This window comes from Neoarius graeffei, chromosome 26 (assembly GCF_027579695.1).
Source record: "Neoarius graeffei isolate fNeoGra1 chromosome 26, fNeoGra1.pri, whole genome shotgun sequence".
Classification (NCBI taxonomy): Eukaryota; Metazoa; Chordata; class Actinopteri; order Siluriformes; family Ariidae; genus Neoarius; species Neoarius graeffei.
In genome coordinates, this window is record NC_083594.1 from 22337647 (window position 1) to 22362499 (window position 24853).

The 24853-nt window shown below is 44.6% G+C and overlaps 1 protein-coding gene across 2 annotated transcripts in view; it reads left to right on the plus strand.

Annotated features, from left to right (window-relative positions):
* atg7 (ATG7 autophagy related 7 homolog (S. cerevisiae)) overlaps nt 1-24853 on the plus strand; it is a 307435-nt gene that overhangs the window by 185750 nt on the left and 96832 nt on the right. For both annotated transcript variants that reach the window (XM_060909788.1, XM_060909789.1), the window contains exon 19: nt 12351-12473. In XM_060909788.1, coding sequence (XP_060765771.1) covers nt 12351-12473 — 123 coding nt within the window. The remainder of the gene's footprint in view (nt 1-12350; nt 12474-24853) is intronic.

Consider the following 24853-nt stretch of genomic DNA (forward strand, 5'->3'; position numbering starts at 1 on the left):
ACCAGTGAGCATCCAGGGTTTGGACATTGAGATCGTGGAGTACAAATACCTGGGTGTTCACCTCAACAACAAACTGGACTGGACTAACAACACAGATGCCCTGTACAAGAAGGGCCAAAGTCGTCTCCACCTGTTGAGAAGCCTGAGGTCTTTTGGTGTGTGCAGGACACTGCTTAGGACTTTTTATGACTCTGTGGTAGCATCAGTGATTATCTACGCTGTGGTCTGCTGGGGCTGTGGAAGTTCAGAGTGGGACAGGAAGAAACTTAATAAACTGGTCAGAAGGGCTGGCTCAGTCTTGGACTGTCCTCTGGACTCCATTGAGGTGGTGGGTGAGAGGAGGATGTTAGCCAAGCTGACCTCAATCATGGATAATCCCTCTCACCCCCTACATGAGGCAGTGGGGGCTTTAAGCAGCTCTTTTAGTAGTAGACTGCTACACCCACGGTGTAAGAAGGCGAGATACCGCAGGTCATTCATACCTACTGCTGTCAGACTGTATAACACCCACAACTTGTAATGTAGCACCAATAACCTGTTTGCCGTTATATTTGCACTACTGCACCACTACTACCTCTGCCATCTCTCATTGATGCAATTATTATGTGCAATAATATAGGCCCTAAACTATTTTTATGCATACTTATATTTATATATAATATATAAATATTATTTATGTATATGTGTGTGTATATATACAGAGTCTACCTGTAATGTGCAATTTTTCCGAGCCTCTCAATAAGGCAATTTTTCTATACTTTTTCACGGTAGATAATGCAAATAGCCCTCTGTATTTAATCCTTCGTTTGTCTAATTTTTATTTCAGTTTTATTTGTTATCTGTTTGACATCTTCTTGCTACTGTAACACGTGAATTTTCCCGATGTGGGATGAATAAAGTGAATCTAATCTAATATTCCTAATAACAGGAGGTGGCTTCCATTTTAACATGGCCGACGTATAGGGTGGGGCTCTTTTGCGGACTGCCTTAAACACAGTGACTAGAGTGTTGACTTCAACCTTCTTACTCAGGGGCTCCTGAGTAGAGACACAGTCCTGGAGTGTATGGCCTGTGATGGTCCTTGCAGCTCGGTTTAACAACCTATTTAGTTGTGTTTTATGGCACTGCACAAGAGATGGCAGCCAGGCAATGGCACAGTAGACCAAGTTTGAATATAACAAAGTATGGCGCATGGTTTGGAGTATTTCCTTGGTAACAAATAGAGATGCACCGATACCACATTTGTGAAAACCGATACGAGTATGAGTACTATCATTTCAGTACTTGCCGATACCGAGTACTACCGATACCGATACTGTTGATGTTTTCTAACTGGAGTGATCATGCACACGGGTTCACATTGACAATCTCCGCTGCTCCAGAAGCGCAGAGTAGCCTTGAGTCCACGTCACACAGCCAGACAGTGCCTCTTCACGGTAGCGCTTATCTTTTGCAACATTGTTACAATAATGTTGCAAAACCTAAGCGCTGCTGCGCTAGGCCTACATAACAATGTTGCAAAAGAAGCGCTACCGTGAAATGAAGAGGCGCTGTCTGCTGGCAGTGTAACGTGGACTACAAGGCTATCTGCGCTTCCGTGTGCAACCTCTCTCGATTGTCGCGCAACATTCACTCCCAGAAAACTACACTCATTGCAAATAGCCTACACAAAGAATTAAATATTTAGCTGCTGCAATTTCTGAAAAAGGCTGCTATTTATTTGGATTAGATTACAATGTCCAACTTTCGAAGTCAAGAAAGACTTGCACTCCTGCAACATGTAAGACCGATTGTTGATGAAGGGAGGAGAGAGCAGTGAGTTACCACATGCAGCGTGATCATTTCACTCCGCTGGTCACTTACCCCCTCTATCATCGGCCTTCCGCAACATTGCGGTCTTGGTTGACTTAAGGGTTGTTCTGGTGGTGCGCTTAAACTACTCCAATTACATTTAGCAACAAGACAAGGGCGTGAAAGGGAGGAGCAGTGACCATCGCAACATCACAGAGAGCGCACAAGATAACAGTGGCGGCCGGCGACGATGTATTATTTAATTTCCATCGCCAGTAATGCAGACTAAAATATGCCCCCCCCCCCCCCCCCCCCCCCATGTGCATGTGCGCACATCCTGCTGTGTGCTGCAGGAGAGTTGAATGCCTCGAGCACGCTCTTGTTCAGTCGCAGAACTTGTTAGGCAGACGCTGTTGCTGTCCATTCGCAACATCGCGTCCCGTGCTCGTGGAGCTCCATACCTGTAGATGGGACGTCAGTTTCCTTGGTCTTAGCGTTGCCCTCAACTGAAACAAGTTGGAAAACTCAATCAGCCATTTCTTAAAGCTCACTCTCTCACTCTTCACTCTTAAACTCTCCCGGTTGGACTCGTACTTAAAAACTCTGCCGGTTGGATTCACCTATACAAAAATCCGATTTTCATTTGTTTGTTAGTGAGTAGCCTGTCCTACAAAACCCTTACCTAGGCGAATAGCCAACATTAAAAAAGGACAACGTTGGGGATCTTAGCGTAGGCCTATCTGCGTATGGCAGCGAAAGGGAGTGGAGTGTGGAGAGATGTTTAAAATGACAGTGTTGGGGAAAGATGTTGTGACGGCACTGTTTCATGACTACGCAAACACATCGTCATGGAAAAATGGGTTGTTGTCGAACAATTTTTTTTGTCTTCTGACGAAATTAGCCTACGCTCAATGCTTGAGATTTACAATTTTTTTCCTGGGAGAGTCTTTTTTTCCTCGAACGGACGCTGGCAAAAGGCGCTTCACGGAACACTATCGGCGCATGGTATAGCCTATCATATTATGCTCAAGCCTGAGCTCAACAATGCTTGTTTTTTTTTTCTCTCTCGAATGGAACAAAAAGCGCTGCGGGGAACATTGGTATCGACGCATGGGATCGGCACTGATATCGGTTCATGGTATCGGCAACTGTTTAGCAAGTACGAGTATGAGTATATTAGTGGAGTATCGGGGCCAATGCCGATGCCAGTATCGGTATCGGTGCATGCTTGGTAACAAAGGCTTTTGCACGGCTTAAGGCGCCCAGGCCAGCCAGAGGTTTTCATATGACTTTCTCAGTGTGAGCTACCCACTGAAGATAAGGGTCCAGAGTTACGCCCAGATATGTGAATGAAGTGATCTGCTCGTAAACATTCACTCTGTCCATTACTGTGACAGATTTTCCAGCATGTCTCAGTTTTTGGGGAAGGTCAAACAACACTGATTTTATTTTGTTTGGGTGGAGTGAGAGCTTGATTCAGTGTTGCAGTTGAGTCACTAAACCCCAAGTTCGAGTGTTCAAGACCAAGTCATTTAAAGAATATTTCGAATAGTTGAGTCCACTATCGATCCGAGTCGAGTCCAAGAACAAGACTCCAACCGCACCATTTGATGATGGCTGTTGTTGCCTTGATGTAAAAGCGTCTCTGCTATTGTGTTGGACTAACATTACTGCTTGACCGCCCCATTTTAGTTAACAGGCAACACATAAAAAGCTTGTTCATCGCTTAGCAAGCTCCGCCCACTATCAACAGGGCAAATAACATGAGAGAGGGTTAACACTAGCTAGTTCATCAGTCCGCAAGCCCCGCTATCAACAGGGCAACGAAAATAGCGTGTCACTTCCTTCTCTGGGTGGAGTCTTGCCAAATGATGATTGAAGTTCGAGGTTGTCCCCATCGTCTCCTCAATAGTTCTTCTACATATGGAACACATAGCAGTGCATTTTTTTCCCCCCACTGCACGAGAAGTCTGTATAAGCAAAGTGGACAATCCTAGGGGCTTCTCTCCAGGCATTTTAGCGCCATTAATGTTAGTTTGTTCCTGAACATGATGTATGAACAAGTGAATGTGCATTCTCTTGCACAAAATTTGTATAAAAATTAATGTAGATATAAATATTTTATGCCAAATTATTATGGCATGTTACCAAAAAATAAAGAAAAAATCCGAGTCCTCGTCTCCAATTTACAAGTCCGAATGCAGTTAATGCACGAGTCCGAGTCATCAGTGCTCAAGTCATGAGTCCTTAAAATTAGGCCACGAGTTGGATTTGTACTACAAGCCTGGCTTGCTTACAATTAACCAATCTGCAACCCTCTTCAAGTCCTCGGAGACGACCTTTGCACACTCGTTTACCGAGCTAGCTGAGTAATATAGAACAGTGTCCTCCGCATACATATGAATATTCCACCTTTTAAGGACTTGAGGTAAGTCATCATGTATAAACAGAACAGTAAAGGGCCCAGTACGCTCCCTTACATATGCAGGAACTGTAATGGTGACTTATTCACGTATTTGAAGCATCATTATATTGCTATGTACAGTACAAAACAATCTCATTTGACGTATATAATCATCTGGACCATGTGTGTGTGCATTATGTTAACCGTTGTCGAATAAGCTTTTGGAACGGTCATAAAATATTTCAAACTCGCAATCCCCTGCACCTCAGCCTCTGGGTGAGACTTCTATTTTGTGTTAGCTACCTTAGTCCCATGACGCTAGTCCAAAAATACATTTGAGCTTTGGGGGAAGATGTGTACATGTGATTTTTTTTTTTTTCTCCCTCAGTGCTACTTAATGGACATCATATAATTATACCTTATTGAATTTAAGATCGGTTTCCTGAAATAAGCAGGCTGTGCAGTTCACAACATTGTGAAGCCACTTCAGTGAGTTATATGCAGTTCCATGGCTTATTTCACTGGCTGCCAGACCTCCAGACGTCACATTTGCCCTAAACTGGGGACGTTGTCGTTGTTTAATTCCATGCTACTTGGTACCATAATTGTACTCCACCCTGTCAGTCGCCCGTGTCTGGCTCATTTAAAGCAGACGCCACTCTGCTTCTCAACACACACACACACACACACACACTCTCTCTCTCTCTCTCTCTCTCTCTCTCTCTCTCTCTCTCTCTCTCGCTGCTTATTCATCACAGTCCACAGAAACTCTATCTCTCTGCAGAACAAGGCTGTGAAAGGAGTGCTGTGATAAGGGAGAGTGTGTAACGGAGAAAGTGGCCATGGCTGGGCTTCAGTCCTACCGTACAAGTCTGCCTTTAGTCATGGACCTTTTGCTTTTATTTCATTTATTTTTAATCAGATTTATTTTGCTCTTGACTGCTATACACATCTGCACTTCATTCCTGCCTGGAACAGGCTCTCTGTCCGTCTTTATAGCTGTCTGTCTGTCTCTGTCCAGCTGTCTTATTTGCCTACAGCTCTGTCCCTCTGTCTACTTGCCTGTCTTTATAGCTGTCTAACTATTTAAATAACTGTCCATCTGTCTCCCCAGAGGTCTGTTCATTTCTCTGGCTAGCTGTCTGTCTGTCTCTCTGTGTGTCTAGCTGTCTATCAGTCTAGATAACTGTCCTGCAGGCTACCCATCAGTCTGCCTGTGTGTGTATCTGTTAACTGTCCCTCTGTCTACTCGTCTGTCTGTTTGTCTGACCGTCTATCTATCTAGATAACTGTGTGTCTGTCTACCCACCAGTCTTTCTGTCCATCTGTCTATCTAGCTGTCTGACTGAAAACTATCCCTCTGTCTGTCTGATTAGTTTTAAACTCACTGCAGTGTGTTTAAAGCCCATGGGCCCCTGCATGCTTGTTTATACAGACTGTACCCCTCATATGTAATACTGAATATGTAAGTTGAGCATTTTTCCAGGATTTGTGCCTTTTGTGTTCCAATTGCTGGATTATTTTATAAGCTGTTCTCAAAGCTAGAATTATCATTTTTGCAGGTTGCTCAATAATGTTGTGTCTCTGATTTACAGATTACATTAGTTACATTATATTTGATATTTACTACTGCATCTCAAACAATTAGTTTATTGTGGAAAAAGTTCAATATTTTCTACCAGTTATTTAAGAAAGTGAAATTTTAATATACTCTAGACTCATTACCCATAAACTAATGTTTCAAGCATTTTTCTATTTTAATTTTGATAATTATGGCCTACTTTCTGTGCGGAGTTTGCATGTTCTCCCCGTGTCCGCGTGGGTTTCCTCCGGGTGCTCCGGTATCCCCCACAGTCCAAAGACATGCAGGTTAGGTTAACTGGTGACTCTAAATTGACCGTAGGTGTGAATGTGAGTGTGAATGGTTGTCTGTGTCTATGTGTCAGCCCTGTGATGACCTGGCGACTTGTCCAGGGTGTACCCCGCCTTTCGCCCGTAGTCAGCTGGGATAGGCTCCAGCTTGCCTGCGACCCTGTAGAAGGATAAAGCGGCTAGAGATAATGAATGAATGAATGAATGAATAATTATGGCCTACAGTGCAAAAAATATATATCTTGATGTATTAGAATATTTCATTTCGAGTTTGAGTAAGGCGGCACGGTGGTGTAATGGTTAGCGCTGTCGCCTCACATCAAGAAGGTCCGGGTTCGAGCCCCGTGGCCGGCGAGGGCCTTTCTGCGCGGAGTTTGCATGTTGTCCGCGTGGGTTTCCTCCGGGTGCTCCGGTTTCCCCCACAGTCCAAAGACATGCAGGTTAGGTTAACTGGTGACTCTAAATTGACCGTAGGTGTGAATGTGAGTGCGAATGGTTGTCTGTGTCTATGTGTCAGCCCTGTGATGACCTGGCAACTTGTCCAGGGTGTACCCCGCCTTTTGCCCGTAGTCAGCTGGGATAGGCTCCAGCTTGCCTGCGACCCTGTAGAACAGGATAAAGTGGCTAGAGATAATGAGATGAGATGCGTTTGAGTAAAACCGTATAAATACCATGTATCTCTCGGTCTAGTTCAGTCCACACAACCACAATCATGGGGAAGACTACTGACTTGACAGTTGTCCAAAAGACAATCATCGACACCCTCCACAAGGAGGGTAAGCCACAGAAGATCTCATCTCATTATCTCTAGCCGCTTTATCCTGTTCTACAGGGTCGCAGGCAAGCTGGAGCCTATCCCAGCTGACTACGGGCGAAAGGCGGGGTACACCCTGGACAAATCGCCAGGTCATCACAGGGCTGACAGACACAGACAACCATTCACACTCACATTCACACCTATGGTCAATTTAGAGTCACCAGTTAACCTAACCTGCATGTCTTTGGACTGCGGAGGAATCCGGAGCACCCGGAGGAAACCCACGCAGACACGGGGAGAACATGCAAACTCTGCACAGAAAGGCGCTCGCCGGCCCCGGGGCTCGAACCCGAACCTTCTTGCTGTCAGGCGACAGCGCTAACCACTACACCACCGTGCCACCTGCCACAGAAGATCATTGCTGAAAAGGTTGGCTGGAAAAGGTGCACAAGTAACAGGGATGACCACAGCCTTGAGATGATTGTTAAGAAAAGTTGATCAAGAACTTGGGAGAGCTTCACAAGGACTGGACTGAGGCTGGTGTTGGTGCATCAAGAGCCACCACCACTCACAGACGTCTTCAGGAAAGGGTCTACAACTGTCCCATTCCTAATATTAAGCTACTCCTGAACCAGAGACAATGTCAGAAGCGTCTTACATGGGCTAAGGAGAGAAAGAACTGGATTGTTGCTCAGTGGTCCAAAGTCCTCTTTTCAGATCAAAGTAAATGTTGCATTTCATTTGGAAATCAAGGTCCTGGAGTCTGGAGGAAGAGTGGAAAGGTACAGAATCCAAGGTGTTTGAAGAGCAGTGTGAAGTTTCCACAGTCTGTGATGATTTGGGGTGCCTTGTCATCTGCTTGTGTTGGTCCACTGTGTTTCATCAAGTCCAAAGTCAACACAGCCATTTACCAAGAGATTTTGGAGCACTTCATACTTCCATCTGCTGACGAGCTTTATGGAGATGCCGATTTCCTTTTCCAGCAGAGCTTAGCACCTACCCACAGTGACAAAACTACTACCAAATGGTTTGCAGACCATGATATTATTGTGCTTGATCGACCAGCTAACTCGCCTGACCTGAACCCCACAGAGAATCAATGGGGTATTGTCAAGAGGAAGATGAGAAACACCCAACCCAAAAATGCAGACCAGCTGAAGGCCGCTATCAAAACAACCTGGGCTTCGATAAGTCAAGTCAAGTTTGTTTGTATAGTGCTTTTAACAATAGACATTGTCCCAAAGCAGCTTTACAGAATCTGAATGACCCAAGACATGAGCCAATTTTATCTCTAATCTATCCCCAAGGAGCAAGCCCGTGGCGACGGTGGCAAGGAAAAACTCCCCCAGACAACACTTCAGCAGTGCTACAGACTGATCATTTCCATGCCACATCGCATTAATGTGGTAATTTATGGTAAAGGAGCCCCAACCAAGTATTGAGTGTATAAATGAACATACTATTCAGAAGTTGCACATTTTTGTATTGTAAATCCTTTTTTGATTGATCTCAGGAAATATTCTAATATTTTGAGACACTGGATTTCTGATTTTCATGAGCTATAATCCATAATCATCAAAATTAAAACAAAAATGTATTGAAATTTCACTTTGTGTAATGAATATAGAATATATGAAAGTGTACCTTTTTGAATTAAATTATGAAAAAAAATTAACCTTTTAAAGATATTCAAATTGTTTGAGATGCACTAGTATGCGTATGTTATACAACTCTGCGTATCCTAAACTGAGAGTTTGTACAGTACAGTGGTGCTTGAAAGTTTGTGAACCCTTTAGAATTTTCTATATTTCTGCATAAATATGACATAAAACAGCATCAGATTTTCACACAAGTCCTAAAAGTAGATAAAGAGAACCCAGTTAAACAAATGAGACAAAAATATTATACTTGGTCATTTATTTATTGAGGAAAATGATGCAATATTGCATATCTGTGAGTGGCAAAAGTATGTGAACCTCTAGGATTAGCAGTTAATTTGAAGGTGAAATTCGAGTCAGGTGTTTTCAATCAATAGGATGACAATCAGGTGTGAGTGGGCACCCTGTTTTATTTAAAGAACAGGGATCTATCAAAGTCTGATCTTCACAACACATGTTTGTGGAAGTGTATCATGGCACAAACAAAGGAGATTTCTGAGGACCTCAGAAAAAGTGTTGTTGATGCTCATCAGGCTGGAAAAGGTTACAGAACCATCTCTAAAGAGTTTGGACTCCACCAATCCACAGTCAGACAGATTGTGTACAAATGGAGGAAATTCAAGACCATTGTTACCCTCCCCAGGAGTGGTCGACCAACAAAGATCACTCCAAGAGCAAGGCGTGTAATAGTCGGCGATGTCACAAAGGACCCCAGGGTAACTTCTAAGCAACTGAAGGCCTCTCTCACATTGGCTAATGTTAATGTTCATGAGTCCACCATCAGGAGAACACTGAACAACAATGGTGTGCATGGCAGGGTTGCAAGGAGAAAGCCACTGCTCTCCAAAAAGAACATTACTGCTCGTCTGCAGTTTGCTAAAGATCACGTGGACAAGCCAGAAGGCTATTGGAAAAATGTTTTGTGGATGGATGAGACCAAAATAGAACTTTTTGGTTTAAATGAGAAGTGTTATGTTTGGAGAAAGGAAAACACTGCATTCCAGCATAAGAACCTTATCCCATCTGTGAAACATGGTGGTGGTAGTATCATGGTTTGGGCCTGTTTTGCTGCATCTGGGCCAGGACGGCTTGCCATCATTGATGGAACAATGAATTCTGATTTATACCGGTGTATTCTAAAGGAAAATGTCAGGACATCTGTCCATGAACTGAATCTCAAGAGAAGGTGGGTCATGCAGCAAGACAATGACCCTAAGCACACAAGTCGTTCTACCAAAGAATGGTTAAAGAAGAATAAAGTTAATGTTTTGGAATGGCCAAGTCAAAGTCCTGACCTTAATCCAATGGAAATGTTGTGGAAAGACCTTAAGCGAGCAGTTCATGTGAGGAAACCCACCAACATCCCAGAGTTGAAGCTGTTCTGTAAGGAGGAATGGGCTCAAATTCCTCCAAGCCAGTGTGCAGGACTGATCAATAGTTACCGCAAATGTTTAGTGGCAGTTATTGCTGCACAAGGGGGTCACACCAGATACTGAAAGCAAAGGTTCACATACTTTTGCCACTCACAGACATGTAATATTGGATCATTTTCCTCAATAAATAAATGACCAAGTATAGTATTTTTGTCTCATTTATTTAACTGGGTTCTCCTTATCTCCTTTTAGGACTTGTGTGAAAATCTGATGATGCTTTAGATCATCTTTATGCAGAAATATAGAAAATTCTAAAGGGTTCACAAACTTTCAAGCACCACTGTATATGTAGCATAGTAACCAGTGGCGACTGGTAGTCTTTCAAACAGGGGAGGCTGGTCGGTTACGATATTTCCAGATTTTAAAAGAAAAAACACATCAATTTTGCCCATACTCTTGCCTCTGATCTGGCTGATTGTTGGCAGGGTCACAAACTGTGAAATAACAGGTTCTTTTGGCCCATTAGCCTACTGTCCAATATACATGATGGTGGTGTTGGGGGGGGTATATTTTAACATTTTATATTTTAAAATTGTGGCATGTTGTTTAAAAATTGATCATTATTGAAAGCAGCTCTTTGTCAGGAACCTCAGCAGTAACAGCAGAGTGTTCTGGAATAGGCACAAGCACTGACCTTGGGGAGCCAAACATAGAGCTGGGTGCCACACATTTCATTCAATGACACTTTCCCTATATTTTACTTATTTTGACTGAGAAATGTTTTATTGACGGGCGGCACGGTGGTGTAGTGGTTAGTACTGTCGCCTCACAGCAAGAAGGTCCTGGGTTCGAGCCCCGGGGCCGGCGAGGGCCTTTCTGTGCGGAGTTTGCATGTTCTCCCCGTGTCCGCGTGGGTTTCCTCCGGGTGCTCCGGTTTCCCCCACAGTCCAAAGACATGCAGGTTAGGTTAACTGGTGACTCTAAATTGACCGTAGGTGTGAATGTGAGTGTGAATGGTTGTCTGTGTCTATGTGTCAGCCCTGTGATGACCTGGCGACTTGTCCAGGGTGTACCCCGCCTTTCGCCCATAGTCAGCTGGGATAGGCTCCAGCTTGCCTGCGACCCTGTAGAAGGATAAAGCGGCTAGAGATAATGAGATGAGATGAGATGTTTTATTGACAATTTTGATAACCTTTCACTTTTAATCCAGGTCTGTAGTGTGTAATGTTCTCGGCTGTGTTTTTGTTTGAAAATGTTTTCCAAATTGTAGCTGTGTTTAATTCATATCCAGAGAAATATATATTCCAATATAATATACTCAGCATAAACATTTTAAATAGATTCTATATTTTTGGTCCATCCATGACATATTACTAAAGTAGCCTATTTACTGTTGTTGATGTGGGTCACTTGCTGTTAGCCAATTCACTTTCTCATACCAGGAGAGCTGAAAGGAACGAGTATTATTCCCTACCTTTTTCACCAAGTCAGTTTGAGGCATTGGTCTACCCTGCTCTTTAATTTTAATTTTTTCCTCGAAAGGAAGACTGGTAAATGGCTTCGCCAAAATTAAATCAACAATGCTTGGCATCCGTGCGCAGCTTTCTTGCTAGCTGACTAGCCCCCTCAAGTTCAAGTTCAGTCACTCAAATAAACAAAATTTCTGGAACTAAGATAGCAAACTTGACAACACTATATTTACACTTTATTTACAATGAAAATATATACAAACTAAAAAAGCTGGTAGAAACTGTATGTAATGAATGAAATCGAAATGTAAGCTGATCTCTTACAATACACCACACCACTTGCGAATCCGCATGGGACTGAACTGGGATTCACCGCTGCCTGTCTATATTTGAAACAAGCTGTCAATCAAAGAAAATATCCGGCCGCTTTTACCAGTCTCCTCGCGGAAAGCTTTGCCATGTCCCTCCCACTGTGAGGCTCGGAGTCCGTGGGCGGGCATTTTCGCAGTATTTGTCCAATAACCGTCTTGCGTTTTGATATTGACAAGCGCATAGCTCCCAAATGCCATTGAAGTCCACTGAGGCTGGGAGTCCGTGGGACTCCGTGGGCGGGCATTTTCGCAGTATTTGTCCAATAATCGTCTTGCATTTTGATATTGACAAGCGCATAGCTCCCAAATGCCATTGAAGTCCACTGAGTCTGGGCTGCATCGCGCTGTCACGAGGGGGAAAAACTCATGCACACATTAGGCGAACTGGGGAAAGTTATAACGGAATGATTTTGCACTGTAGTTGGGTTGAGCACATATATTTCTATGATTCTGGATCTGAAATAGCAATGTTATAAGGTCGGCTATAACATAAGCCTAGTGCAATTCATCCTACATGATGTTCGTCATTTTTAGAGGAGGCTGAGCCTCCCTCGTTGTCTTAGAGCAATCGCCCGTGATAGTAACATAGCTAAACATCACATAATACTGACTAAAAATTAATTTTGTCTAAATATGAATTCTTTTTCATTCGCAGGTCCTGGACCATTATGAGCAGGAAGGTTTCCAATTTTTGTCCAAGGTGTTTAACTCGTCTCATTCCTTCCTGGAAGATTTGACAGGTCTGACCCTGCTGCATCAGGAGACACAGGCTGCTGAAGTGAGTCTTCCTTGTTCTTGTTCTCGCCCTTCTGTCTCTAAGACCAGTATTCATCACAGCACCTGCATATCATTCTGAACACACACGTGTCTCTGAAAAATCATGAAGCATATTAGAGAGGCCAGCATTTCACAAAGATTTTGATAAATCCTTGACTAAAGGATTAAAGATGAGAGAAAACTGATCTCAACCAAGTCCAGTGGAAGATCCTTCACCCTGACATGAGTATATATGCTAAGTACAGGTAGTCGTCGACTTACGACCTATGCGACTTACGACCGATCGACTTTACGACCGTCTGGTTATGACTGGCAAGTGTTTCCTAGCTAAGCGTATGACAGTTTCCGGCCCAGCTCCCGGCAGCGCCTCTCGCCGCGTACAACAGTTTCCGCCCCAGCTCCCAGCAGCGCCTCTCGCTGCATGCAACAGTTTCCGCCCCAGCTCCAGGCACATGCGCAGTCTCTCTTGCGCTCCCTCGCGGACTCCATCATACAGTTTCCGCCCCAGCTCCTGGTTTATGAAACGAGCAAATGCTCCCGCCAGCCCAAGCGCTACAACAGCTGATGATGACGTAGACGACCCACAGCCAAGCACCAGTGATGCCAGCGGTCACTAAATTTTGTATTTTGCTATGTTTTACATTTGTATTTTGGTATGTTTCAAACTAAAATGTTTTCCATTTTTCACACCTGTATTTCGTATTTTTTGTTTTGCACATATTAAACAAATTGTACTGTACGCGGTGTTTGACTTAAACCAAATAATGAGCCAAGGTAATGAAATAAGAAAATGTTGATAAAATAAGACTTTAAGATGATTACAATATCATTACACATCACAATATACTTGCGTTCATTTAACATAGGCCGACTTACAACCAGATCGGTTTACGACCGGTCAGTCGTAACCAAACGCAGTCATAAGTCGACGACTACCTGTATTGGGGGGAAAAGAGCATAATGTATTTTAAGTATTTAGAACCTCTACGAAGTCGAAGTTGAAATGGAACTACGAATTGCTGTTTTTGCTAAATGTGTTGAAAGACCTTGAAAAGTGACAGATTTGTGATATAATGGAACGTGTAGACCTTACAGAGGAATGACAGCAGAAATGCTAGAAATGTATAGTATGGCATTTACAGTCATGTCTACATGGCCTTCGTTTTTCATTTTGAGAACTTTAAAGGTGGGGAGTAAAATCTGGTGTTCAACTATCCAATGAACTATGGCCTAAACATGTTGTCTTAATACGTTTTTTACTATGTTTTTTTTTTTGTTTGCTTTTGTTTATACTTTGAGTTGAGTTATATATTGAGTTGTAGGTCCTCATGAGTTGTGCTTTGTCACCTGGTAACCAGATGGAGGTTTGAAAGCGTGGGAAAGTCTTTATACTACTCTACAAACATGTTGTACCATTTTCTATGAGCTTCCACATGACAAATGACAATTAGCTTTTCTGCTGAGGTTTTACAAGTACGCACTCATTCTGTGGTTCGTTGCTCACTTCAAAATGCTAATACAGGAAGTGTGTATGCTGTCACGACAGGTGTGACTGTAAACCTTAATCAGGATTTTGGATAAATGTTGTTTACTATACTATACCAGGACAGATATTTACACAAAATTACAATTTCATACAATACTTTTATGTCTATTTTGGGGAAACCATGCCCTAATGGTTAGAGAAGCAGGTTTAGGACCAAAAGGTCGCTAGTTCGATTCCCTGGATGAGCAGGAATGGCTGAAGTGCCCTTGAGAAAGGCACCTAACCCCCACCTGCTCCCCAGGATCCTCTGGGTATGTTGTATGTCATTCTGGATGAGAGCCTCTGCTAAATGCCTGTAATGTATTTTTAACTTCATAAATATTCTAGCAGTTTTAATAATAAAAAATCATGCTAGAACATAAGCAGAACTCTAGACCACTAGATTTGGTAGCTTTGGGTGTGTGTGTGTGTGTGTGTGTGTGTGTGTGTAGGCCTAGAAATTCATATATTTTTTCACCAGCCAGCCGGACTAGTTACCTTCCAAAGTAACTCGCCAAACAGAAAATCAACTAGCCAAAATTTGTTCATGTATGAATTTTACTTCTGTCAAAAATAACACAAAAGAGAGTAGTTACCATTGTTCATGACTAATGTGCGTTTATTTCAAGACCCGAGTATTTTGATACTGTTGTTAAATACATAAATGAAAACAACACAGAGCACCATAATATAATATCAACAAATAATATATTGGAAAACTTGGCAACTTGGTGTATGAGTATTGAAAACAAATATACTTACTATCATGACTATAGCACCCAAAATATGTCCAACATGCTTTCTGTATTTAACCATTATGAGAGAGAAAGCATTAGGAGCTTCATATTGACTAGGAATCAACTTGAAAAAAAATAATTATTCCATAAAAATCGTATCGCAGCCAAGACCTACCCTGCTCCCGCGTTTGCTTATAAGTCCTTTGTCATTTCTCCTTTTCGTACGCTTTATCGGCGGCCTTTTTCTCCTCTTGACCGAGGTCGTTTTGTCCCCGTCTCTGGCAGTTTCTGTACACCTTTCAGAAAATTCCATATCACAACATAGCTTTGGCAGATGTAGATGTAAACAACAACAAAAACACGTGTTTAAATGGGCGATAATGTGGCCCCATCTATTGAATTTGATAACGTGATTACTGCGATATTCAACGAGATGTGTTATATGCATGCACAGTAGTGAAAAAACCGACAGCCTGACTCGTACACGATCTCGTCTCGTCTCGTCTTCATCTGCTTTATCCGGGACCGGGTCGCGGAGGCAGCAGTCTGAGCATGGAAGCCCAAACTTCCCTTTCCCCAGACACCTCAGCCAGCTCCTCGGGAAGAACACCGAGGCGTTCCCAGGCCAGCCGAGAGACATGGTCCCTCCAGCGTGTCCTGGGTCTTCCCCGGGGCCTCCTCCCGGGGGGACATGCCTGGAACACCACCCCAGGGAGGCATTCAGGAGGCATCCGAAAGAGATGCCCGAGCCACCTCAGCTGATTCCTCTCGATGTGGAGGAGCAGCGGCTCTACTCCGAGCTCCTCCCGAGTGACTGTGCTTCTCACCCTATCTCTAAGGGAGAGCCCAGCCACCCTGCGAAAGAAACTCATTTCGGCCGCTTGTATCCGCGATCTTGTTCTTTCGGTCATTACCCAAAGCTCATGACCATAGGTAAGAGTCGGAATGTAGATCGACCAGTAAATCGAGAGCTTCACCTTTTGGCTCAGCTCCTTCTTCACCACGACGGATCGGTAAAGCGACAGCATCACTGCGGAGGCTGCACCGATCCGCCTGTCGATCTCACACTCTATCCTTCCCTCACTCATGAACAAGATCCCAAGATACTTAAACTCCTCCACTTCAGGCAGGACTTCTCCACCAACCTGGAGAGGGCAAGCCACCCTTTTCCAGTCGAGAACCATGGCCTCGGACTTGGAGGTGCTGATTCTCATCCCAGCCGCTTCACACTCAACTGCAAACTGCCCCAGTGCATGCTGAAGGTCCTGGCTTGAAGAAGCCAACAGGACAACATCATCCGCAAAAAGCAGAGATGAAATCCTATGGTTCCCAAACAGGATTCCTTCCAGCCCTTGGCTGCACCTAGAAATTCTGTCCATAAAAATTATGAACAGAACCGGTGACAAAGGGCAGCCCTGTCAGAGTCCAACATGCACTGGGAATAGGTCTGACTTACTGCCGGCAATGCGAACCAAACTCCTGCTCTGTTCATACAGGGACCGGACAGCCCTTAGCAAAGAGCCCCGAACCCCATACTCCCGAAGCACCCCCCACAGAATACCATGAGGGACACGGTCGAATGCCTTCTCCAGATCCACAAAGCACATGTGGACTGGTTGGGCAAACTCCCATGAACCTTCAAGCACCCTATGAAGGGTATAGAGCTGGTCCAGTGTTCCACGACCAGGACGAAAACCGCATTGTTCCTCCTGGATCCGAGGTTCGACTATTGGCCGAATTCTCCTCTCTAGTACCCTGGAGTAAACCTTCCCTGGGAGGCTGAGAAGTGTGATTCCCCTATAATTGGAGCACGCTCTCCGGTCCCCTTTCTTAAAAAGAGGGACCACCACCCCAGTCTGCCACTCCAGAGGCACTGTCCCCGACTGCCACGCGATGCTGCAGAGGCGTGTCAGCCAAGACAGTCCCACAACATCCAGAGACTTGAGATACTCAGGGCGGATCTCATCCACCCCCGGTGCCCTGCCACTGAGGAGCTTGAAAACCACCTCAGTGACTTTGGCTTGGGTAATGGACGGGTCCACCTCTGAGTCATCAGCCTCCGCTTCCTCAATGGAAGACGTGACGGTGGGATTGAGGAGATCCTCGAAGTATTCCTTCCACTGCCCGACAATGTCCCCAGTCGAGGTCAACAGCTCCCCACCCACACTGTAAACAGTGTTGGCAGAGTACTGCTTCCCCCTCCTGAGGCGCCGGACGGTTTGCCAGAATTTCTTCGAGGCCGACCGATAGTCCTCCTCCATGGCCTCTCCGAACTCCTCCCAGTTCCGAGTTTTTGCCTCCGAAACTGCCTGAGCTGCGGCACGCCTGGCCTGCCGATACCCGTCAGCTGCCTCCGGAGTCCCGGAGGCCAACATGGCCCGATAGGACTCCTTCAGCTTGACGGCGTCCCTTACTTCCGGTGTCCACCACCGGGTTCAGGGATTCCTGCCACGACAGGCACCGGAGACCTTGCGGCCACAGCTCCGAACAGCTACATCTACGATGGAGTTAGAGAACATGGTCCACTCAAACTCGATGTCCCCCGACTCCCTCGGAAGCTGGGAGAAGCTCTCCCGGAGGTGGGAGTTAAAGACCTCCCCGACAGAGTGCTCGGCCAGACGTTCCCAACAGACCCTCACCATACGTTTGGGCCTGCCAGGTCTGTCCGGCTTCCTCCTCTGCCAGCGGATCCAACTCACCACCAGGTGGTGATCAGTTGACAGCTCAGCCCCTCTCTTCACCCGAGTGTCCAAGACATAGGGCCGGAGATCTGATGAAACGACAACAAAGTCGATCATCGACCTCCGACCTAAGGTGTCCTGGTGCCACGTGCACTTATGGACACCCCTATGCTCGAACATAGTGTTCGTTATGGACAAACCGTGACTAGCACAGAAGTCCAATAACAAAACACCACTCGGGTTCAGATCGGGGAGACTGTTCCTCCTAATCACACCCCTCCAGGTGTCACCGTCGTCGCCCACGTGAGCGTTGAAGTCCCCCAGTAGAACAATGGAGTCCCCAGTCTGAGCACTTCTCAGTACCTCTCCCAGAGACTCCAAGAAGGCCAGATACTCTATACTGCTATTCGGCCCATAGGCACAAACAACAGCAAGAGCCCTCTCCCTGACCCGAAGGTGTAGAGAGGTGACCCTCTCGTTCACTGGGGTAAACTCCAACACATGGCGGCTGAGCTGGGGAGCTATAAGCAAGCCCACACCAGCCCGCTGCCGCTCACCATGGGCAACTCCAGAGAAGTGGAGAGTCCAGCCCCTCTCGAGGAGCTGGGTTTCGGAGCCCAAGCTGTGCGTGGAGGTGAGCCTGACTATCTCTAGCTGGTACCTCTCAACCTCCCGCACAAGCTCAGGCTCTTTCCCCCCCCAGCGAAGTGACATTCCATGTCCCAACAGCTAGCCGCTGTGTTCAGGGATCAGGTCGTCGAGGCCCCTGCCTTCGACTGCTGCCTAATCCACACTGCACCAGCCCCCTACGGCTACCTCTGTGGGTGGGGAACCCACAGGAGGTCAGGCCCACGTCACCGCTTCGGGCTGAGCTCGGCCGAGCCCCGTAGGCAAAGGCCCGGCTACCAAGCGCTCGCATATGAGCCCCAACCCCAGGCCTGGCTCCAGGGTGGGGCCCTGGCTGCACCATACCGGGCGACGTCACGGTCCTTGATTTTATTTTATCCATAAAGGTTTTGGTGAACTGCTCTTGGTCTGGCCTGTCACCTAGGACCTGTCTGCCTTGGGAGACCCTAACAGGGGCGTAATGCCCCCGACAACATAGCTCCTAGGCTCATTCAAGCACACAAACCCCTCCACCACTATAAGGTGCCAGTTCTAGGAGGGGCTCGTACACGATGTGATTCGGAATTGTTCGGTATTTTCCGTCCTGCCGATAAACACATCGATGAACACAGACATGGCACGCACTTAATATGTGGCGGCTTTAGTTGATGGTGTGTCGAATCTTCGCTTCATATATATTTTTTTATTTTCAACTCACCAGCCGGGCTGGCTAGTGACAGGAATTACCCTCCAAATGACAAATTAAGTCGCCTCGGACGACCGGACCACCACAAATTTCAAGCCGTGGATATAAAAAGTGTACACACCCCGTTAAAATGATATAGGTTTTCTGATGTAAAAAATAAATAAATAAAAGAGACCACGATAAATAATTTCAAAACTTTTCCCACCTTTAATGTGATCTATAGCCCGTACAATTCAATTGAAAAACAAACAACTCTGTTAGGGGGGAAAAACATAAAAAACATGCAATAAGCTGGTTGCATAAGTGTGCACACCCTTAAACTAATACTTTTGTTGAAGCACCTTTTGATTTAATTACAGCATTTAGTTTTTTTGGGTCGGAGTCTATCAGCCTGACACGTCTAGACTTGGCAGTATTTGCCCACTCTTCCTTGCAAAAGCATTCCAAATCTGTCAGATTGCGAGGGCATCTCTTGTGCACAGCTCTCTTCAGGTCACCCCACAGATTTTCAATTGGATTTAGGTCTGGGCTCTGGCTGGGCCGTTCCAAAACTTTTTTGGGGTTATTGTCGTGCTGAAAGATGAAATTCCTCTTCAGCTTTCTAGCAGACACCTGAAGGTTTTGGGCCAAATTGACTGGTATTTAGAACTGTTCATAATTCCCTCCACCTTGACTAAAGCCCCTGTTCCAGCTGAAGAAAAACAACCCCAAAACATGATGCTGCCACCACCATGCTTCACCGTAGGTATGGTGTTCTTTTGGTGACGTGGAGTGTTGTTTTTGTGCCAAACATACCTTTTGGAATTGTGGCTAAAAAGCTCAACCTTGGTTTCATCAGACCGTAACACATTTTCCCACGTGCTTTTGGGAGAGTTGATGTATTTTTTTGTAAAATTTAGCTGGGCCTGGATGTTTTTCTTTGACCCTACCTCATAGTCCAGACATATGGAGAGATTGTCACATGTAGTACACAACCAGTACTTTGTCAGAAATTCCTGCAGCTCCTTAAGTGTTGCTGTAGGCCTCTCGGCGGCCTCCCTGACCAGTTTTCGTCTTGTCTTTTCATCAATTTTGGAGGGACGTCCAGTTCTCGGTAATGTCACTGTTTGCGGAGCGCAAGGCTCGTCGTATGCCCTTCAAATAATGCGCGCAGTAGGCTATTGATGTTTTATTATGAGCCATGTACAGTATGTCGCCTAATGTTTTTTTGTTTCTGAGTTACATGTTCGTTTGAAGGACTTAATGTACAAACTAACATAGTTGCACCCCGTAGTGTTGAAATTGGTAAACACAGTGCATTCAGTGAGGTTTGCACCGCCCTCCTTTTATTTCTGACTCTTCCTGTCACCGTTGCAACCTCTGAGCGCTCATTCGTATGCCCTTCAAATAATGTGCGCAGTATAGGCTATTGATGTTTTATTATGAGCCATGTACAGTATCCTAATGTTTTTTGTTTCTGAGTTACATGTTCGTTTGAAGGACTTGATGTACTAAATAACATAGTTGCACCCGGTAGTGTTGAAATTGGTAAACACCGCAGTTGCGGACATTTTGTAGCCTAAAATGATGTTATGATAAGCTTTAATAAAGGGCCCGGTCATTTGCCCCGCCCCCGGCCCGGCTCTGACTTGTTCCGCCACTGTCACTGATGTCACTGTTTGCGCTGCTTAACGACATCACGTGACGTCCACCCACTTTCGCTAACTCCACCCAATGTGTCCACCCACTTCCAGCCAGCACGGTTCGGCGCGGTTGTAGTCGAAATGCAACTCCAACAGCCCCGCTCAGCTCGACTCAGCTCGACTCGGCACGGCACGGCTCAGCTGCGTTTGTAGTGGAAAAGCGGCATTAGAAGTTACCCCGGGGTCCTTTGTGACCTCGCTGACTATTACACGCCTTGCTCTTGAAGTGTTCTTTGTTGGTCGACCACTCCTGGGGAGGGTAACAATGGTCTTGAATTTCCTCCATTTGTACACAATCTGTCTGACTGTGGATTGGTGGAGTCCACACTTTTTACAGATGGTTTTGTAACCTTTTCCAGCCTGATGAGCATCAACAATGCTTTTTCTGAGGTCCTCAGAAATCTCCTTTGTTTGTGCCATGATACACTTCCACAAACACATGTTGTGAAGATCAGACTTTGATAGATCCCTGTTCTTTAAATAAAACAGGCTGCCCACTCACACCTGATTGTCATCCCATTGATTGAAAACACCTGACTCTAATTTCACCTTCAAATTAACTGCTAATCCTAGAGGTTCACATACTTTTGCCACTCACAGATATGCAATTTTGGATCATTTTCCTCAATAAATAAATGACCAAGTACAATATTTTTGTCTCATTTGTTTAACTGGCTTCTCTTTATCTACTTTTAGGACTTGTGTGAAAATCTGATGATGTTTTAGGTCATATTTATGCAGAAATATAGAAAATTCTAAAGGGTTCACAAACTTTCAAGCACCACTGTATTTGGGGTTAATCAGAGTCATTTTAATTGATGGCAAGTGTGAACCCAAAAAGACTGAATGCTGTAATTTGTACTCTGAGCCCAGCCTGTTTAACTGTTTAAACTGGGAATGTGTCATGTTATAGAAGAATTTTTAGGATTTTCTGTTTTACATTGTCTTGAAGGTGAAATCTCATCTCATCTCATCTCATCATCTCTAGCCGCTTTATCCTTCTACAGGGTCGCAGGCAAGCTGGAGCCTATCCCAGCTGACTACGGGCGAAATGCGGGGTACACCCTGGACAAGTCGCCAGGTCATCACAGGGCTGACACATAGACACAGACACCCATTCACACTCACATTCACACCTACGGTCAATTTAGAGTCACCAGTTAACCTAACCTGCATGTCTTTGGACTGTGGGGGAAACCGGAGCATCCGGAGGAAACCCACGCGGACACGGGGAGAACATGCAAACTCCACACAGAAAGGCCCTCGCCGGCCCCGGGGCTCGAACCCAGGACCTTCTTGCTGTGAGGCGACAGCGCTAACCACTACACCACCGTGCCGCCCCTGATATTATTATTATTATTATTATTATTATTACAGCAATAATAATAATATGAGAGCTGGATACAGACTTGCAAAGAACATGAAGCCCATTAACCATCTACTGTTCATGGATGATCTGAAGTTGTATGGAGATAGCAAAGACCAAATAGACTTACTTGTTCAAGTGGTAAGGATTTTCTTGCAAGACATCAGGTTGTTATTTGGGCTAGAAAAATGTGCTGTCCTAGAAATGAGAAGAGGAAGCAACATTGGCAGCAGTGGAATAGACCTACCAGATGACCAGCACATCAGAGAAGTTGAAGAGGAAGGCTACAAATACCTTGGCATTCTACAGTTGGACCAGACTCTTAACACCAAGATGAAAGGCAAGATAACATCAAAGTATGTGAGGAGAGTAAAGAAGCTGTGCAAATCCAAACTGAATGGAGGAAATATGATCAGTATCATCAATGCTTGGGCTGTAGGCATAGTACACTACAGTGCAGGTATTGTGGATTGGACAATGGAAGAGCTAGTCAGCATGGATAGAAGAACTAGGAAAATCTTGACAGTGAATGGATGTCTGCACACCAGAAGTACCTGTACCTGCTGAGGAAGGAAGGAGGAAGAGGACTGATCAGCATTGAGGAGTGCGTAAGGATAGAAAGCAAATCCTTACATGGCTATCTCAGAGAGAGCACAGGATGGATGCTTCATGCTGCTTTGAAAAAGGTCATAGTTGAAGAAGAGAATCTCCAGGACTATCAGAAGAGAAAGCAAGAGGAGAAAATCAGGAACTGGAAGGAGAAAGCCCTGCATGGAGAGTTTGTGCAACAAACAGCAGATGTAGCTGGAGAAGTTTCCTGGAGATGGCTTAGGAATGTGTTTTTTTGAAGAAGGAGGAGACAGAAGGATTGATCCTAGCTGCTCAAGAACAAGCTTTAAGAACAAACTTGATCAAGTACAGCATAGATAAGACCTCAGAGACACCACTGTGTAGACTGTGTGGAGACTCCACTGAAACAGTATGACACATTGTCAGTGGATGCAAGAAGCTTGTTCAGACAGAGTACAGGAAGCGCCATGACAAGGTGGCCCTGTGGGTACACTGGGAGATGTGTAGAAAGTACGGGATAGAGTGTACCAACAAGTGGTATGACCATCAACCCTTGGTAGTTGCAGAGAATGGAGATGTCAGAGTTACCTGGGACATGGCTATCTACACAGATAAGACGCTGAAGCACAATTGACTGAATATTGCTTGAGTGCAAAAAGATACACAGGAGTGGACACTAATTAACAGCTGTATCAGCGGATCAGAATATCAAGACTGAGGAAGAGAAGGTGGATAGATATCAGGAACTAGCATTCAAAATCAAGAGAATTCACAGAGCCTCGAAAGTGACAGTGATGCCCATCATGATTGGTGCACTTCGAACCATCTCAAAAATGAAAAGATCTTGTATGGGAAGGTAAAGCTACCTGACATCACTGAAAGTGCACAGTTGTCGGCCATCCTCGGAACAGCTCATGTGTTGCAGAACGTGTTGTGTCTCTAAGTTGCAGGAAGTAGCCGAGACATGGCTTAGAACAGTGTTTCTCAACCACTGGGCTGCAGCTCATTAGTGGGCCGTGAAGCATCATCTAGTGGGCCACGAATGTTTTTCAAGTTTGAAGCCAAATACTAAATAGTTCAGGATGTCGTAGTGTCCCGAATCCGGTAGCTGGTTTGCTGTACACTTTGCAAGTGGAATAAATACGTTTGTGGGTAAATTAAGAACAACAAGCTTTTATTTTGTCACTTTCCTCCTCTACATTTAACACACACACACACACACACACACACACACACACACACACACACACACACACACACAGAGAGAGAGAGCAGGCTGAATAAATAAATACATTTGTGGGTAAATAATATAGATCTGTGATGCCTGCTGGAAGAGAAAAGCAGGGAGGATTGAGAATCGAGCGACTGTGGTTTGTTTACACCCGATACTAAAACTTGTAGCGTCCTAGCAACCATCGAAAAGACGCATACAAAAAGCCCAGAAACTCCTATTTACCCAGGCAAAAACGATACAGGATTTATCTTGTAGTGTCCTGATCCCCAGATCTTTAACTCAGCCACATATAAAAAGTCATACGCCGCCATGCTCTTCCAGATTTTCATCTGTTTGTCCGTGTAGAATGATGTCTGCAGCACTAGGTAGATTGAGATGTCGAGGAACTCAATGGATGGATAATTTTCCAACTCATAATGAATGAATGACTTTATTTAAAGATGATAAGCTGATCAGTAGAGCTGGTGGGGTCGTGCATGTACAAGACAATAATGTCAATACAAATAATTATGAATCCAAAAGACTAAAAATGTACACAATCTTTAAAAAAAAAAACTTAAATCTGTTGATTATCTGTTAATTATCTCCACATTAAGTTAATTAATAGTATGCGTAGCTATTGTCTTTGTATTTAGTTCTGACTACAATAGGATCAAAATTTATTCGACTAATGTCAAATTTATCTAGTAAATTTTTCTTTCAGTAGAAAAGTTCTTCTTTATTAGCGTGTAAGGATCTCATCCCATTGAATGGTTTCTATATCCACTTCTTGGTTTTAATAACTTGCTTGTTTGCTGAACACAAACACGGCAATAAGTTCTTGTGTTAATGGACCAGACTCCACTTTTGGATCATTTTGACTGAGAATGCCCTGCATGCATGGTTTGATGTTGGCTTCTGGCACATGCATACAGTTTTAAATGCAATATCTACAATTAAAAACAGTTTGTTTTTATTGCACTTATTTAATTCCTGGGCTCCCATCTGTAACACGGGTGCATCCCATTAATACACTTTACAATAGATTATTAGATTCTGATAAAATAGGTGAGCCAAAATAGTTGGGGATCGTTTTTAATGGGCCCCGACTCGTTACAAGTATGAATAGGTGGGCCTTAAAGTAGAAAAGGTTGAGAACCCCTGGCTTAGAAGACAAAATAGAACATCAAAGAACTGGAGAAAATCGCATAATAATCTCATCTCATTATCTCTAGCCGCTTTATCCTGTTCTACAGGGTCGCAGGCAAGCTGAAGCCTATCCCAGCTAACTACAG